Source organism: Rhinoraja longicauda, chromosome 20 (genome assembly GCF_053455715.1).
Source record: "Rhinoraja longicauda isolate Sanriku21f chromosome 20, sRhiLon1.1, whole genome shotgun sequence".
NCBI lineage: Eukaryota > Metazoa > Chordata > Chondrichthyes > Rajiformes > Arhynchobatidae > Rhinoraja > Rhinoraja longicauda.
Genome location: NC_135972.1, coordinates 36,264,001 through 36,281,111, shown reverse-complemented (window position 1 = coordinate 36,281,111; position 17,111 = coordinate 36,264,001). Strand labels below are relative to the sequence as shown.

Sequence of the window (17,111 nt, the reverse complement as noted above, 5' to 3'; positions counted from 1 at the left end):
GTACATTCTCATCCAAATCATTAACATAAACAGCAAACAGCCCAGCACCGATCCCTAAGGCACACCACTAGTCACAAGCCTCCACTACAAAAACAATCTTCCATCACCAGCCTCTGTTTCTTTCCAAGAAGCCAAGTCTCCATCCAGTCGGCTAGTTCTCCCTGGATCCCATGCAGTCTAACTTTCCAAAGGAACCTACATGCAGAAGCTCATCAAAGCCCTTGCTGAAGTCCATCTCGACGTCTACAAGGGTCTTTGCAAACCTTCTTGGTTACTTCTTCAAAAAACCCAATCAAATTTGTAAGAAACAATCTGCCACGTACAAACCAGCATCTGCAGTTCCTTCCTTCACATTTCAACTGCAGCACTGTGAAATCCCCTCAAGGTATGCCTACTTTGAAGAAGTTCTCATCCTTTCTCCAACGCTCCCCTGGCTCTCAGTCTGAAGAAGGGTCCCGACTCGAAACGTCACCCATTCCTTCTGTCCAGAGATGCTGCCTGACCCTCTGAGATACTCCAGCATTTTGTGTCTATCGTCTGTGTGCAAAACCATGTTGACTATCCCTAACCAGCCTCTGTACATCCAAATAGAAATATATCTTATTCCTCAGAATCCACTCCGGTAACTTACCTACCACTCAAGTTAGGCTCACTGGTCCACAGTTCTTTTAGTCTAGAGACTTTTCCTGGCAACCTTTCTCAATTAAAGGCTCAACATTAGCCATCGCCCAGTCATTCGGCACCTCACCTGTATCTAACGATGATTCATATATCTCAACTGGGACTCCTGCAATTTCTTCTCGACCTTCCCACAGTGTCCTCGGATATTTCTGATCAGATACCGGAGGTTTATCTATCTTCATCTGCTTTTGGACGTACAGTGCCTTCTCGACTGTAATACTGATTGTCCTCAGGACATCTCCATTCACTGTCTCAAGTTCCCTAGTCTTCTTGTCTTTGTCCATGGTAAAAACAGAGAAAGACCCATTACCTTGCCCATCTCCTTCGCCACGCTTACTTGACCTATTCTCTTTCTAGTTACAATCTTTCCTTTTTTATAAACTATCTTTTGCATTCTCCTTAATTTTATCACCCAGAGCTATCTCCTGCCCTCTCTTTCCTCTCTGATTTTTTTAATAAGTAAGCTCCTCAGTCCCATAAACTCTTCCAGGCATACACATGATCCTAGCTGCCCGTGCATGCCCCAGACCTCCTTACTTTTCCTGACTGGAGCCTCAATGTTTCTCGTCAGCCAGGCTTCCTTTCTCCCAGGTGCCTTGCCCTTTCTACTAACAGGAACATGCATGCCTTGAACCTTCGCCATCACTCTTTTAAAACATCTCACTTTCCACACACTCCTTTGCCCACAAATAACCTACTCCAATTAACTGTAGCAAGTTCCTGTCTAATTCCATCAAAGTTGGCCTTTCCCCAATTCAGAAGTTTAACTTGTGGGCTTGCCCTGTCCGTATCCATAACTCTTTTAAAGCAAATAAAACTCTCGTTACCAGTCCTCAAGAGGCTTGGCCATCAACACTTTAGTCACTACCATTCCCAATATTGTAAGAGTAGGTGGAGTTCTGCCCTCTCTCTCGTAGGGCACTCTGCATATTGCCTGAATACAGCTTTTGATAAATTCCATCCTGTCTAAGCCCTTGGTATTATGGCAGCCCCATTCTATATTGGGAAAGTTAAAATCCTCTCCCATGACAACCCTATTAGTCTTGCAGGCGGCTCTGCTGAGGACTGTAACTTTCCAGGCAGATTTGTTTCAACATGACAGTGGTGTGTTCTTTTGGATTTCATGTGACAGCCTGGCTTTTGTTGCTGTGTACATGAATGAATTTTACATTAAAGTCCTAAGCAATATCATCAAAGGTCCAGTGACCGCTCCATGTTTGCTTGTGGCTCCAGTGGAGATAACACAATGGCATTCCAGTAACAAAAAGCAGAGTTAACTGCTGCCAGAAACCCAGACGTTGACCTTCATGATATGCTGCCTATGGTCACACACCAGCTGGACATTGAGCAAGTTTAATCCTTTTGGTTCCAGTATAATGTAAATGTAATACGTAATGCCTTTAAAGTCTGGTGAATGTAATAATGACCCCCTGCATCGTGAAAAACGACCAATCCTAAGAGAGCAAAATGTGTTTTCTGCCCATTTGCATCTGACACCAGCGGGTGGGATGAAGTTTAGTGTTTCTTGAGTAGAAAGATGCGGCTTGTCAACAATGGCAGGATATTCCAAATATTTCAAATACTGCCTGGATGAAACCAGGTGCATAAAGGTTATTGCCATTCTCTAGTTGCTGGTCCTTAACAATGCGGCCCCTACAGTTACATTGTAACTGTGGCAGGTGGCATATATCGCTGAGCATCCGATTATTGAAGAACTTATAACTGACATATTATTCCTCACCAAATTCCCCCTTGAAAACAATGGGTGGCGCCGTGGTGCAGCGGTAGAGCTGCTGCCTTACAGTGCGAGAGGCCCGAGGTTCGACCCTGACTACAGTGCTGTCTGTACGGAGTTTGCATGTTCTCCCTGTGACCCCGTGGGTTTTCTCCAGGTGCTCCAGTTTCCTCCCACATTCCAAAGACGTGCAGGTTTGTAGGTTAATTGGCTTCTGTAAATTGTCCCTGGTGTGTAGGATGGAATTAGTGCACGGGTGATTGCTGGTCAGTGCAGACTCGATGTGTCGAAGGGCCTCTTTCCACACGATGTTACTAAACTAAACTAAAATCCCTGAGACATTACAACCTTCCCTGAAGGGCCCTTCACGCTTTCTTCTTCATTCCTTTTCTGGTATTTATCGTACCCTGTTTGTAAACTATTCATTCTGCCATTCCTGCACTATTGCAAAGGGACTACTTGCTAATACACTCCTGTCTTGAAGAAACTGGTTTGTACAGATTCTTTGAAATTAGGAACAAAAATCTTCCAGCTCATGCATCTACCTGGGCCGTTGTTTAGTAATTTCGTAATTTCATCATGATCTATTTACAGGGCAAACTTCCAAATGGAAGTTACCATTTACCACTTACCAATATGGAATCTAATGCAAAGTAAGAATCAAAATTCTGGAGTAACTCAGTAGGTCAGGCAGCATCTCTAGAGAACATGGATCAGTTCCAGCATTTTCCAACTCCCCCTTGCAATTAGCCTGAAGAACGGTCACCCGAAATATCACCTATCCATGTTCTCCAGACATACTGCCTGATCCGCTGAGTTACTCCGGCACTTTGTGTCTTTCTTTGGTAAGCGAGCAACTGCAGTTCCTTGTTACAACATTTGGAATCTAATGCAATTGGTTCCAAAATGCACATTTAGGGCATTATAAAGCAGGAGAAGATCATTCACCCCTTTGTGTCTGCTCCACCGTTCAATAAGACTTGGCCAACTTTTTGTCTCAGTAGCACTTTTCTGCACCATCCATATCTCCCTTGATTCCCTTAATAGCAATCTGGAATACTCTTGTCTTAGGTAGACACAAAATGCTGGAGTAACTCAGCGGGTCAGGCAGCATCTCTGGAGAGAAGGAATGGGTGATGTTTCTCATCCTCTCTCCAACACTCCCCTGACATCAGTCTGAAGAAGGGTCTCGACCCAAAACGTCACCCATTCCTTGTCTCCAGAGATGCTGCCTGACCCGCTGAGTTACTCCAGCATTTTGTGTCTACCTTTGATTTAAACCAGCTTCTGCAGTTGTTTTTCCTATGATCTTGTCTTGGATCCATATACTTAATGACTGAGTCAGGAGTGAATTCCAAGCACAGAGTGAAGACATTTCTTCTCATCTCGGTCCCGAGTGGCCAACCACTTATTTTGAAGCTATGACTCCTGGCTCCAGAGACTCCAATCAGGAGAAACATCCTTCCTGAACATCCCCCATCATGCCTCATATATACCATGTGGTTAAAATGAACGAAGCATGCAAAGAAGCAGATATCACAGTTTATTCTATGTCACAGGACTCCAATTTACACCATTAAAATAGCCCATTGCCTGAAATGCAGATTTCTTCAAAGGTGGTGATAACCATTAAGGTAATCCAAATCACACAGGAAATGTCTTCCCACTCTCTTTGGCATATTACCATTCCATTCTCATGGCCCTCAAGGCAAAACACGACCAGAGAGCGGTGCTGAACTACCATCTACCTCGCGGTGACCCTCGGATGATCCTGGTCAGTCTGAAGAAGGGTCTCGACCCGAAAAGTCACCCATTCCTTCTCTCCCGAGATGCTGCCTGACCTGCTGAGTTACTCCAGCATTTTGTGAATAAATACCTTCGGATCATCCTTGATCAGACTTTGCCGGCTTTACCTTGCACTAAACGTTATTCCTTTATCATGCACGGTAAATGGCTCGATTGTAATCATGTATCGTCTTTCTGCTGACTGGATAGCACGCAATAAAAGCTTTTCACTGTACCTCGGTACACGTGACAATAAACTAAACTGTAAACTGTATAAACTAAACTATTAACAATCTGTATGTAAAGGTTAAAAGCATTCTACACATCAAAACTGAATATGTGTTGTGAGCATGTGGTGTGCAATAACTGTATATGTTTATTTCCGATATACCTAGTAATTTGGTAAATGTTTGAGGTGGCAATTCATTGTGTGTGGAAGGAGGGGATTTGTTAACAGATCAGTTTGAAATAGATTTTTCAAATATAGAATTAGCCAGTATTTTGCATGTAAATAAGTAAAATTTAGCCAACGGGAAAACATTAGCTGTCTACTTTATAAACAATATATTTTTACCAGAATACAGCATAGTGCACTCGAATTTACACCACCTTATTTCCACATGAAAAATTGTACATGCTATCCAACCAAAAATGTCATTAATCGTTAAGGTTTTTGATGTGTGCTCTGATGTCACTGCGGAATATAATGAGAAAAGAAGATACAGGGTTAAATTATTAATTTGTGTGTATGTTCTTGTTTGCACAGAAATCCAGACTTGCAAGAATCCGTGCAGCAAAGAGTGGGAGTACAAATGCTTATATGCAGAGCAAGCAAAACGGCTTGCTAAGTGAATCACTCGAGCAGGTAATGGGCTGCTGAAGGCTCAGTGGTGACTTTTTTGTCCCTTTTCTGCAGTAACTGGAACGGAGCCAAAAGAAAATTAGCTGCTTCTACCAACCTTGCAAACGGTTGCTGACATTGTGATGTATGCCAGTTAAATGTTCCTTCATTGAAATTGAAATCTAAGCCATGAATATTTTGTACATGTGCAGGAATGAACTGCAGATGTTGGTTACCCTGAATATCAACACAAAATGCTGGAGTAACTCAGCGGGACAGGCAGCATCTCTGGAGAGAAGGAATGGGCGACGTTTTGGGTTAAGGCCCTTCTTCAAATTCTACTCGACCCGAAACATCACCCATTCCTTCTCTCCAGCGATGCTGTGTGTCCTGCTGAGGTACTCCATGAATATTCTGCTTGTGTACGTTCCCCATTTGCTAAAATAATGAAGCAATTCTTATCTTTGAATTTTGCCTCTTTTAGTTCATGGGACATTTTAGCTGACAATATGTAATGATAGATGGAACAAATCAGAGGAGGAACCAGGGAACCAACGAAGGAGGAAGCAATTGAACAATATGAAGAAGCACTGATTAAGCACACAATAGCAACACTCCCTGCTACAGCCGATGTGTTTTAAATCTTCAATAGGGATTTTGTTTTAATGGAATAGACCTATTGATCCTGCAAGCACATTTATAGTCCAAGAACGATGAGGCACAGAAACAGGCCCTTTAGCCCACCAAATCCACCCCAACCATCATTCGATCATTTACACCAATCCTACATTAATACAACATTCCTATCAATATCCACAGATTCTATCACTCTTCTACACTGCAGGATCAAGTGGCCAGTTAATCACATGTCTTTGCAATGAGGGAGGCAACTGGATAATTTGGAAGAAATTCACGCAGTCACAGGGTGACCATGCAAATTCCTCAAAAGGAATAGGTGACGTTTTGGGTCGAGACCCTTCTTCGGACTCAAGAAGGGTCTCAACCCGAAACGTCACCCATTCCTTCTCTCCAGAGATGCTGCCTGACCCGCTGAGTTACTCCAGCATTTTGTGATAACTTCAATTTGTACCAGCATCTGCAGTTATTTTCCTCCACCTCCAGAAACCATGATCTGTTATCATCAATGGCAAGAATTAATAGTGGGTCGAAAGGACATTTGTACCCTTCGTAACTGCGTGACTGCTTCAAGCAGGGAGGTGCAACTGCCGACTGAAGACTCTGCAATTTTAGATTGAAAAGTAACATTGCAAAAGTATTCAGATTTAATAATATTAGCAATAGCTATTTTCTTCACAATTGTGTTAATCCCAAAATGTCCGTTCTCCAAATCTGCAAAATCACCCCCCAACACTCCTGATAACCCTTTGTTCTAGATAGGGTTTATGTTGCATTATCTTTCCATGGTCAAAGTGCTGTCAAAGCACCAACACTCAGCAGTCTTTCCTCTCCTCACAGAGTCTCTCCGATCCCACCGCTGGACACTACCCAGTGTCCACCACAAGGCAACATTGCCCACGCCCCACCTCCAACAGAACACAGAATAATTACTTCAAGGGTGGACGAGATCAGGCGCTGAGCACAACAGAAAATAGTACATTCAAATAAGCAAAGTTTGAAAAAGAGGAATGAAGCTGCAGCAGAGTGAGAGAATGTTATGTCTGCTGCAGTAAGAAGGATTAGGGCAGAGAGGAAAAGCAGCGGCAAAAAATAATTGAGAGAGGAAAAGAATTACAGGAAGGATAAGGGCACTGAAGATAGAGAGGGAATATTGGATTGGCGATTAACAATTACTTATCCAGTTAAATTACTTTGAAAGAATTAAACCCACATTGAAATTTTCATGGCTAGTGTTGTCAGGAGGCTAGGTATGTGAATCAATAGTCTTTCCTATTGAAATATTTATGACCATTGAAGTTTTGTTTCAGTTTACAAGCCACCTCTGACATCCAACCAACAATCAGGTCCTCATCTGCTATTCATACCAATTGTTGTTGTTTCCTTTAAACTTTCTGTCAATTAACACACAATTATGCTCGTCTCCAGCCTGCAAAGTGACTTTGTGCCTTTACCAGATTTTACCATTCACTTTGCTTTAGTCCTCCTCTGTTCCTTCCCTCTCAGTCTACACTTTAGTTTTAGTTTAGAGATACAGCATGGAAACAGGCCCTTCAGCCCTCCGAGTCCACGCTGACCATCGATTATCCATTCACACTAGTTCTATGTTAACCCATCCTCTCCTTCAACACGAGGAACATTTTACAGAGGCCAATTAACCTATAAACCTGCATGTCTTTTGGATGTTGGAGAAAACCGGAGTACCTGGAGGAAACAGGGAGAACGTGCTAACTCCACACAGACAGCACTTGAGTTCACCGTTGAACCCGGGTCTCCGGCGCTGAGAGGCAGCAGCTCTACTAGCTACGCCACCATGCCATCCCAAAAACCCATAACCTTATCTTTGTTGCAAAGCATAATTTGCCTCCACAGAAGCTCTGTCCAAACAGCTGCAGGGATCATATTTAATCATTCAGGTGCTGTTTGTCTGGAGTTTGCACATTCCCCCTGTGACTGCATGGATTTTCCTGGGTGTTTCACTGTCCTCCACCATTGCAAACAGAATATGTTGGTGGAATAATTGGCTGCTACAAACTGCCATCAGTGCAGATGGATAGCAGGAAGATTGGGAGGATTTGGTCAGAATCTGAGAATAGATGAGTTGCAAGAAAATGTGAGAGAATGGTCCACTTCAATCTTGTAAGAAACTATAAGTCAACATTCCAGACTCTGCTCCATCTTATTGACATTCTGCTCATTTTTTTTCAGTTTATCTCCAAAGATTGTATTGTGATGCAAAGTTAATGTCATGTAAATTTAAGAGTTTCCATTGGTTTCTTTCCTCAAGTTATTTCTATAGGTACTGTGCCACTAACCATTAGATAGAGCTCTAGAGGCTAGCGGAATCAAGGGATATGGGGAGAAGGCAGGCACGGGTTACTGATTGTGGATGACCAGCCATGATCACAATCAATGGCGGTGCTGGTTCAAAGGGCCAAATGGCTTCCTCCTGCACCTATTTTCTATGTTTCTATGTTAATTACAATAAAAAGCCTCCCTTATTTATGCAGATTAATAATTCATGTTGGTGCATAACCTGGATGCCCTTTGACTTGCTTTCCTCAACGTACCACACACATTATTTCTCTTTCCAGAATTGAGGTTTTAGATTTTCTATAAGGGCACAATGTTTTCAGCTGAAATCATTTAAAATTTCAAAAACTGCAAAGTCCTCTGCAGTTTGTGAATATGATTTATTGATATTGGAGTGTCAAACAAAATAATTACCCATATCTCTCATTACCGCACGAATTTCAACGGTCAGGCTGAAAGAGAGAGAAATTATAATATAAGGGTCCAGACTAAAGTCATGCTCTCTCCCAGATGAATATTCAACCCTTTCCAACTTTGGTATTCAAATAATTTTTACTGATTTTGCGGAACTAACACGTTCCATTTATGTTCGGCTGGAGTTTGGAATCTTTTCATTGACCGCTGCTGGATTTTTGTTTGCAGATGTCTAATGATGAAGAACAAGCCCTAGTTAACAAGTCAGGATCTTCATTTCAGAGGCAACATCATCACCTGCTACACTGTCTGGAGAAAACCACGGTAAGGAACGGCACCTGAGTCTTCACCAGAAATTTGGATTGAAGAGACTTAGTCCACTTAAATGAACTTTGTTGTGCCTGCGGCATTATTCTTTGAGAGGTGATTGTTATGCAGAGTGGTGTGATCGCAAAAGGTCATGTTGTCCACTCACTGAAAATAGATCTGGCCATGAAACTCCATCTCACAGTGCCATAACATTCTTGCTTCAATTGTGCTGCCTTGTCCCTTTTTTCATCTCCAAAGGAAATATGTATTGAGGGAATAAGAAAAATTCAAAAGAGGATTCCATAAGATAGCCAATAGGGTTTAATTATATATGAAAATAATGTGCAAATGGTATGTGTTCCAATATAAACGCAAAAGATTAAAATAATTTAATTATAGTGAAATTTCAAATTTTGAGTTTTACACACGTTTAAAAAGAAAACAAATTTATAAAGACATTTTGGATAAAGCTAATTTAAATTTGACAGAAGATATTTGTGCACGTTAGATCTAAAACTTTGGATTCATTATAAACACATCTATGTGGGATTTTTAAACCAGAAATATAGTACATAAATAATGTCTGCATTAGTCCCAAGAATCTGCAGATATCATAGAATGGCCATTTAACTAAATATTTAAATCTGTAAGTTATTTCCAATTGATTTTCATTTTTTCCCATGGATCAGAGAGGCCACCATGCAGGGATTAAGTAGTTCCTCACAAGGATGGAATAAAACAACCGAAGAATGAGTTATTCCTAATTTCAGCCGGCTAGATAGATTCTGGAAACTCATACTACAACCGTATTGCAAATGGACTGATGCACTTCAGTTAATGAATTGTACAAACAACACATACCTTAAGGATGATTAAAAGGAATGATGAATTTGGAACAAGGAAATTGAAATCCGTATATGTCATTTAGTTCTTAAGGATTTAAAACAAAGACGTGCTTACTGTTGGGTGGTAAACCAAACCAGATTACACGATAAACCACAAATGTTATCAAAGACAATAACTCAACAATTGTTTCACAAGAATAAACCAATTAGTTGCAAAGTTCATAAGACTGGAACCAGGTTCATAAGAGCTGGAGCAATTTTGATTACATGGAGCAATTTCCAGACTTCTCATTGTGAAGTTCAGTTTGTTAGAGTAGAAAATGGATCAAGGCAGAAACGTAATTGCATGCTCAGTGCTGTCAAACACTGAGCACATGGGTTCACACCCAGTGTCATGCCACTTTTGAAATTAAATGGGCAGTGAAAATCGCATGTCGTTCCACAGAATAAATGCATAGTTATATGTAAAACTCAACCCGCAGCCTCATCCCATTTCTCCCCCATCTCTGTCCTGTGCCCCACTCAGATGCACACCCATTTCCGCCACTATCCTGGCCCCCTTTCCCCTTCTCCTCATCCACTTCCATCTATCTCTGGCTTCACATTTCACGCCTCTTCTCTCCTTATCTTACAGCCTTTTGTCTTCTTTTCATCCCCGGCCTTTGTCCATCACACCCTCGCCTACATCCACCTATTACTTGCCAGACCCCCACCTCTTTTCCAGCTTTCTCCCCCATACTACAACCAGTCTGAAGAAGGGTCCCGACCTGAAACATCACCTATCAATGTCTCACCGTTGAGTTACTCCAGTGCTGCATGCTTTTTTGTCATAGTTATATCATATTCTGCATGAACTCAAAACAGTAGTTTATGGTGCTATCTAGAGACAGTTCATCATCAGAGCTTTTACACACAGCATTACCGATGGCAGAACAGAGTTATAATCCATAATTTGATTTTGGTAATTTGGCAACCTGACATGCAAATAGTAAAATTTCCAAGATCTTGCATTTGCACTCACAACTCCTGCAACAAAATCAAACCGCAACGCATATTTATTTTCACAACCTCTGGATATTCCAAAGCCTTTTACCGCCAATGAATCTTTTTAATCCTTGTCTCTACTCTCCACTGGAAGGACCAGTTGAAACAATATTCAGCATCTCTCCCAGGCCAACATCTCTCCCAGGGCATGAAGCCCTAGCTACATGCAGTCGGCCGTGGGCTGCAGGTCAGATGGGGTGCATGCCCACTACCAGGCTCTCAAAACAGATGGTCTGTCCTGGGACGTTATTGCCAGACATAGAGGAAAAGATCAAAGATATGCAACCTTACCCCCCCCCCCCCCCCCCCGCCGGCTCATTGGAATCTCCGCCCCATGACCGCTCAAAGCGCTAAAGAACATTCAGCGTGGTATTGAGAACCTCAAGGTCATGCATCAAGAACCTACAGAGGCTCTACTAAAGTAGCTGTAGTAACAGAGCTCCTCACAAAGTGCCCACCCACACACCCCAGCAGCAGGCAGCTCCCTCAGGGTCATTAATGTTTCAGACCATCAAAGCCAGAGTGAAAGCAAGTCATTCTTAATCCTGAGAAACGGCCGCTGTAATGTATTATTTAATATGAACAATAAGCTAGTGTGCCTGGCTCAGATGACCACTGGGTGTTGTGCTTAAGCAATATCACTGCTCACCTGGACAACTTCGTTGGAATAACCTTCTAACAAGTTGACAATGCCAGAAATGAATAGCCTCCTGTGTGAATTTAACATCTGGCTCAAATTGCAAATGGCAGGCCTGGGTGGGGCCTACAGATTGAGAGTGGGATCAAGCAGATGCAGCTTTGTGAACTCATGCGAGTTCTGCACCAGGAGAAGCAAACTATGAAACATCACCTGAATCACCCATCACCCTGCAACACCAATAATACACAGAAACAGCTCCACACCAGAAGCAGCAGCCTGTGCAGAATACTAGGAGCAGAACATGTGGAAACACACTGAAGTGGAAAAAGTTGGTGTGAAGATTTACCTCTTTCAGCTTTCTAATTCATAGCTGAATTTAGGAAGAGAATAACAGCTGTGAAGGATGGTGTTCCAGGAATGGATGCAAGAGCTGGTGAAACAATCAGCTCTTGGCAATACACCAGCTTAGTCAGCTTGTGAGACTTCAAAACGTGGTTTATTTTACTCTGCAATATCTTTGGAAGAAGGAAACCCATTCCAAAATTTCACACTATGAAAAAATACAGAAAATAAGCAGTAAATTAAAAACAAATGGTAGATTAAGGACTGTGTTAAAGAAGCACCTTCAGGAAATTATTTCAAGTACCAGCAACTAGTGTTTTAGAAAAAGCACTCAGGATTCAATCTTCTCTTGAAAAATACACACAGAGTCACTCCTTTGTGATTTTCACAGGACAATGATAGGACAGGTAAACGTTGCACCAATTTGTATCTGAACCTGCAAATCAATCTGAAGACTTTAGAATTAGTTATTTGTGAAATAGTGGAGCAGTTATGTTATTTGTAGTGCCTTGTTATTTTTATTTATATAAAACCGCCCATTAGGGATTCACGTCTTCTTGCTGAGTCTTGCTGATGGAATTTCCCATTTTGGTTACCAACTTTCAATATGAGTTCGTTTCAGGTCAGAAATGAGAACAAATTAGAAGCCCTTCTACTCTGCTTCAGCAGAGGGCCTCTTAACCTCACAACCGTTCCTTTCTGCACCACAGTGACAATATTTTATTTTCAATTTTAATCAGCTTCCTTGAAAAAGATTGTGAAGAGCTCTCCCAAGCTGACTTTACATCAGGTCATGCAGTTGGGTGCAGAACTCAGAGAGGTTATTATACTCTGCTGCAAATATATACCTGATGCAAACATAGATCTGCATTCAAACAGTAATGCAAAACACATTCCTTATTTATGTTAAGGTCTGCACAGAATCACCGTTAACCTACTCACTCCACTTTGCTACCCAAAATCAGTTTGAAGAGCCACTCATGCATTGAAATCTAAAGTACATTTCTTTTGATTTCATTGATTGGCCTCAAAACGCAACCTATTTTCGCTATATTAAGGAATGTTACTACAAATTTTAAAAAGGCTTCTGTGATCAGACCATTTTCTTCCAATAGAATTAACCTGTTTTTGCAAATCTACTGTCAGCTAAGTGGCAAAAAGTAACCTACAACTTGTAAAAGGGCAGCTACCGAAAACATTGTTATTATCTTTTAAAGCCATGTAAAAATTCAATCCCTAACTCTAAAGATAATAATTGACTAAAATAATAGTCAATAGTCACCCATAAGTAATAGGAGAATTAGGCCATTCGGCCCATCAAGTCTATTCTGCCATTCAATCGTGGCTGATCTAACTCTCCCTCCTAACCCCATTCTCCTGTCTTCTCCCCATAACCCCTGACAATAGATACTGTAATAGCTCATGAATAAAATGGGAGACTTAGAGCGCTATTTACAATATATTTACTTTTTCCCTTTAACAATGTTAATCTTCCATTGATCTATTTAATTTAAATAGAATTTGCCAAAAGCAACTATTTCTAGACTGCTATTAAATATATTTGACAGCAAATAATAATATTGTGATTTACTATATGATACTCCCAGGTAATAAAAGTGCCAGAAGTAATGCTGGTGTTTGTTCTGATATTTGAATTTACTTATTTTAACCTGTTAAGATGCATCAGTCATTTTTTCCTTTTTGTTGGCATGTTACCATATAACAGTATAACAGTATAACAGAGCTTTATTTGGCATTCGGTACCAAAGTACCGAACGAAACTACATAGCAGTCATAGAAAAAAAGAACACAAGACACACAGCCCCAACACAAACGTCCATCACAGTGACTCCAAACACCCCCTCACTGTGATGGAGGCAACAAAACTTCCACTCTCTTCCCCACGCCCACGGACAGACAGCTCGTCCCCGACCGACCCGCACAGTCCCCGCAAGGGGATGGAAGTCCCCCCGGCCGAATCGCACCGGGCGCTGAAACGTCTCGCGGCCGAGCCGGGCAATGAAAGGCCCCGCGACCAAGCCTTGCGCAGCTAAGTCCCGTGGTCGAGCCGCACCAGTGATGTAAAGTCCCGCAGCCGAGCCGCACCGGGCGATGTTAAGTCCCGCAGCCGAGCTGCACCGGGCGATGTAAAGTCCCGTGGTCGAGCCGCACCAGCGATGTAAAGTCCCGCAGCCGAGCCGCACCGGGCGATGTAAAGTCCCGTGGTCGAGCCGCACCAGCGATGTAAAGTCCCGCAGCCGAGCCGCACCGGGCGATGTAAAGTCCCGTGGTCGAGCCGCACCAGCGATGTTAAGTCCCGCAGCCGAGCCGCACCGGGCGATGTAAAGTTCCGTGGTCGAGCCGCACCAGCGATGTAAAGTCCCGCAGCCGAGCCGCACCGGATGATGTAAAGTCCCGCAGCCGAGCCGCACCGGGCGATGTTAAGTCCCGCAGCCGAGCCGCACCGGGCGATGTAAAGTCCCGCGGCCGAGCCGCACCGGGCGATGTTAGGCCCCGCAGCCGAGCCGCACCCCGCGCCGTGAGGAAGAGAAAAGTTTCCCCCGCCACCCCCCACCCACACCACCACCCCCCACACATACACAACCAAAAAAATATATACAAAAACCATCCCAACACCAACACACAACAAAAAAAAAGGAAAAAAGACGAACAGACTGCTAGCGAGCCGCAGCCGTTAGGCGCCGCCACTTCCACTGTCCTATCTTGAGGATGATCCCCTTTTATCAATTCGGTCTTCAGCGTCCATTAAGGTATCAGTTTGATTGTTCATCTCAGAATTATCTGAACTTTAAGCGTTTTACCATCATTTTAATGGTACTGTATTTGTGTGCCACTGCTCATGCATTGTCTGTCTAAAGATGTTTGTGTTGTGTCCTGGTATTTTGTGATTTAAATGCTTCCCTGCTGTTCACCTGTATGGTATTCTCACTGCCATTCTGTCTGGAAACACTTGGTCTGCTCAGCATTTGTGCCCAGCCGCTGAAAAGATACGAGGCAATAATAATGTCATATGCTAACCCGTTAAATCATGTCACATATATTTTGTCCATCCATGGGTTTTATGGCCATAAACATTGCACATGCTTGACTCAGATTGTAATAAAAATGCAGTGATATGCTTCAGGTAGAGAGAAAAAGGAAATCAGGGAAAATTAATTCTTCTTTTATACTTAGTAAAAGTTTAGTTAATGAGAATGTAATGAGAAAGGTAAATGATTTTTGACATAAACATGTGGAAACTGGTTTCCTGCCAAACATGCCAGATCAAATAAATTCTAATTCCATAAAGTGTAATCATGTTCATTGGTATTGACAAAAAATGGTTCTGTGACAAAGGGCTATGTGGCCCATTGAGTCTATGCTGGCTCCTGGTAAGCTAGTCCTGACAGCAATCTTCCACCATTCCTTCCCCTCAGGCTTGCAAATGATCTTTGTCAGTATTAATGCAGTTATGCTTCAAGAACCCTGACTGATTCTGTTTCTTGCACCCTAATAATAATAATTATAATGCATTACATTTATATAGCGCTTTTCTAAACAGTCAAAGACGCTTTACAGGGTTTACTAAAACATAGAGAAGAAAATAAATAGATAAATAAGTAAACGAAGAGAAAAGGAGAAAGAAGGTGAGGTAACGGTCAGTGATTGAAGGCAGTGCTGAACAGGTGAGACTTCAGTGATGTTTTGAATGTGGTGAGTGAGGAGGAGTCTCTGACGGTTTGGGGTAGTGAGTTCCAGAGGGTGGGAGCAGCGATGGAGAAAGATCATAAGTTATAATAGATCATAAGTTTCACATCATATTTGCTCCGTCAATTATTTTTTAAATCCTCACATTCCTTTTCTCCAAACCCTTAGTTCTGTGACAGCAAACAAAAAGATGCAGTTCCAGAAAATTTGGAATAAAAACTGAAAATGCTGGAAATATTCATCAGGACGAACAGCATCTGTGAAGAGTGAAACAGTTTACTCCCGAGCCTTGAATCATAGAGTTCTTTTTAGTTTAGTTTAGTTTGGAAATACAGTCGGGAAACAGGCCCTTTGGCCCACCGAGTCCACACCGTCCAGCGATCCCCGCACATTGACACTATCCCACACACACTAGGGATAATTTACAATTATACCAAGCCAATTAACCTACAAACCTGTACGTCTTTGGAGTGTGGGAGGAAACTGAAGATCTTGGAGAAAACCCACCAAGTCACGGGAAGAAGGTACAAACAGACAGCACCCATAGTCGGGATCAAACCCGGGTCTCTGGCACTATAAGGCAGCAACCCTACAATTGTGACACGGTGCCACTAGCTGGAGCAGCTTCTCTCTGTTTATCCTGCCCTTTGATTATAACTCCCCAACGTCAATCCTCTCCCACTCTCTGATCCCCTCCCACTCTCTGATCCTCTCCCACTCTCTGATCCTCTCCCACTCTCTGAAAGTCCATCTCAATAAATGTTAGGTTTCAGATGTCTGTCAATTAGACTTCAGTTTTCAGAAGTGCTTGCATTTCCTCCCCAAAGTAGACCTCAGAGATGGAGAAAATGAAATAAAGCAACAAATCATGAAAAGCAGTAAAATCAATGTTGGAATAATTTACATTAATTAGAAATTAAGGAAAAGGAAAAAATCAACAAAGAACTGGAAAAAGTAATTGCCATTGTATTTCTTGAAATCACGGATGAAAATCTAGGCTTTGTCTATGTTAGATCTTAAGCCTTTTTATTTGCAGTGGGTAAATATTGTAATCATGAAACTACACCTGAAAATCAAAAAAGCTTTATCACTGTAATACCAAATTGCTTCAGCATCGTGATATGAATTCTGGATTTCTTGAGGTGCACTCTTTCTGAGGTTTATTTACGGGTTGCTAGCAATGGATTGATTAAACCTCTGATCCTTAAAAGTTTGTAAAATATCAGGAATATTTTAATGAGCAACTCCATCCCCTGTGTAAACTATAACAGTGTATAAAAGTGTATAAAACATGATAATACTGCTAAAGTAAAAAAATCAGAATTAGTAATGACTCCCTGACCCAGAATTTAGGATGCCTTTGGGACCAGTGCGTTCTCAGTGTAGAATTTATTATTATTATAACTTTGAGTGTAGTTCTAATCATTAATGTTTCTGCAGTCACATATATATTTTTAACTACTGTGGAAAGTTTATTGACTTTCTAAAAAGAAAGATCACTTTCACATCATGATTGCCTAAATGGATTGCTGGATTTCACTACAGAATCTATATCTACAACAGTATATACTGCAGCCAATGGCACTGGCTCACTGGAATAACCAGTTACATTTTACTGTTGCCTGGACAAAACATATTAGTACACTACTAACATAAAAATACTATGATACAAAAAACATTTGTCAGCTGTTATAAAAAGTAATGCTAACCATACGAGATTTGAAAAGGTTAAACCACTTCAGGCAATTATCAATGCCGATACAACTCTGTCCTCTATGTCTTTTTTTCAGATCACTCTCTATGTAAGCCCACCCAGCC

The 17,111-nt window shown here is 41.9% G+C and overlaps 1 protein-coding gene across 2 annotated transcripts in view; it reads left to right on the top strand.

The window, feature by feature from the left end:
* The window catches only part of kcnd2 (potassium voltage-gated channel, Shal-related subfamily, member 2), a 369,593-nt gene that overhangs the window by 346,056 nt on the left and 6,426 nt on the right, over positions 1 to 17,111 (top strand). For both annotated transcript variants that reach the window (XM_078417420.1, XM_078417421.1), the window contains 2 exons: positions 4,968 to 5,066; positions 8,634 to 8,729. In XM_078417420.1, coding sequence (XP_078273546.1) covers positions 4,968 to 5,066; positions 8,634 to 8,729 — 195 coding nt within the window. The remainder of the gene's footprint in view (positions 1 to 4,967; positions 5,067 to 8,633; positions 8,730 to 17,111) is intronic.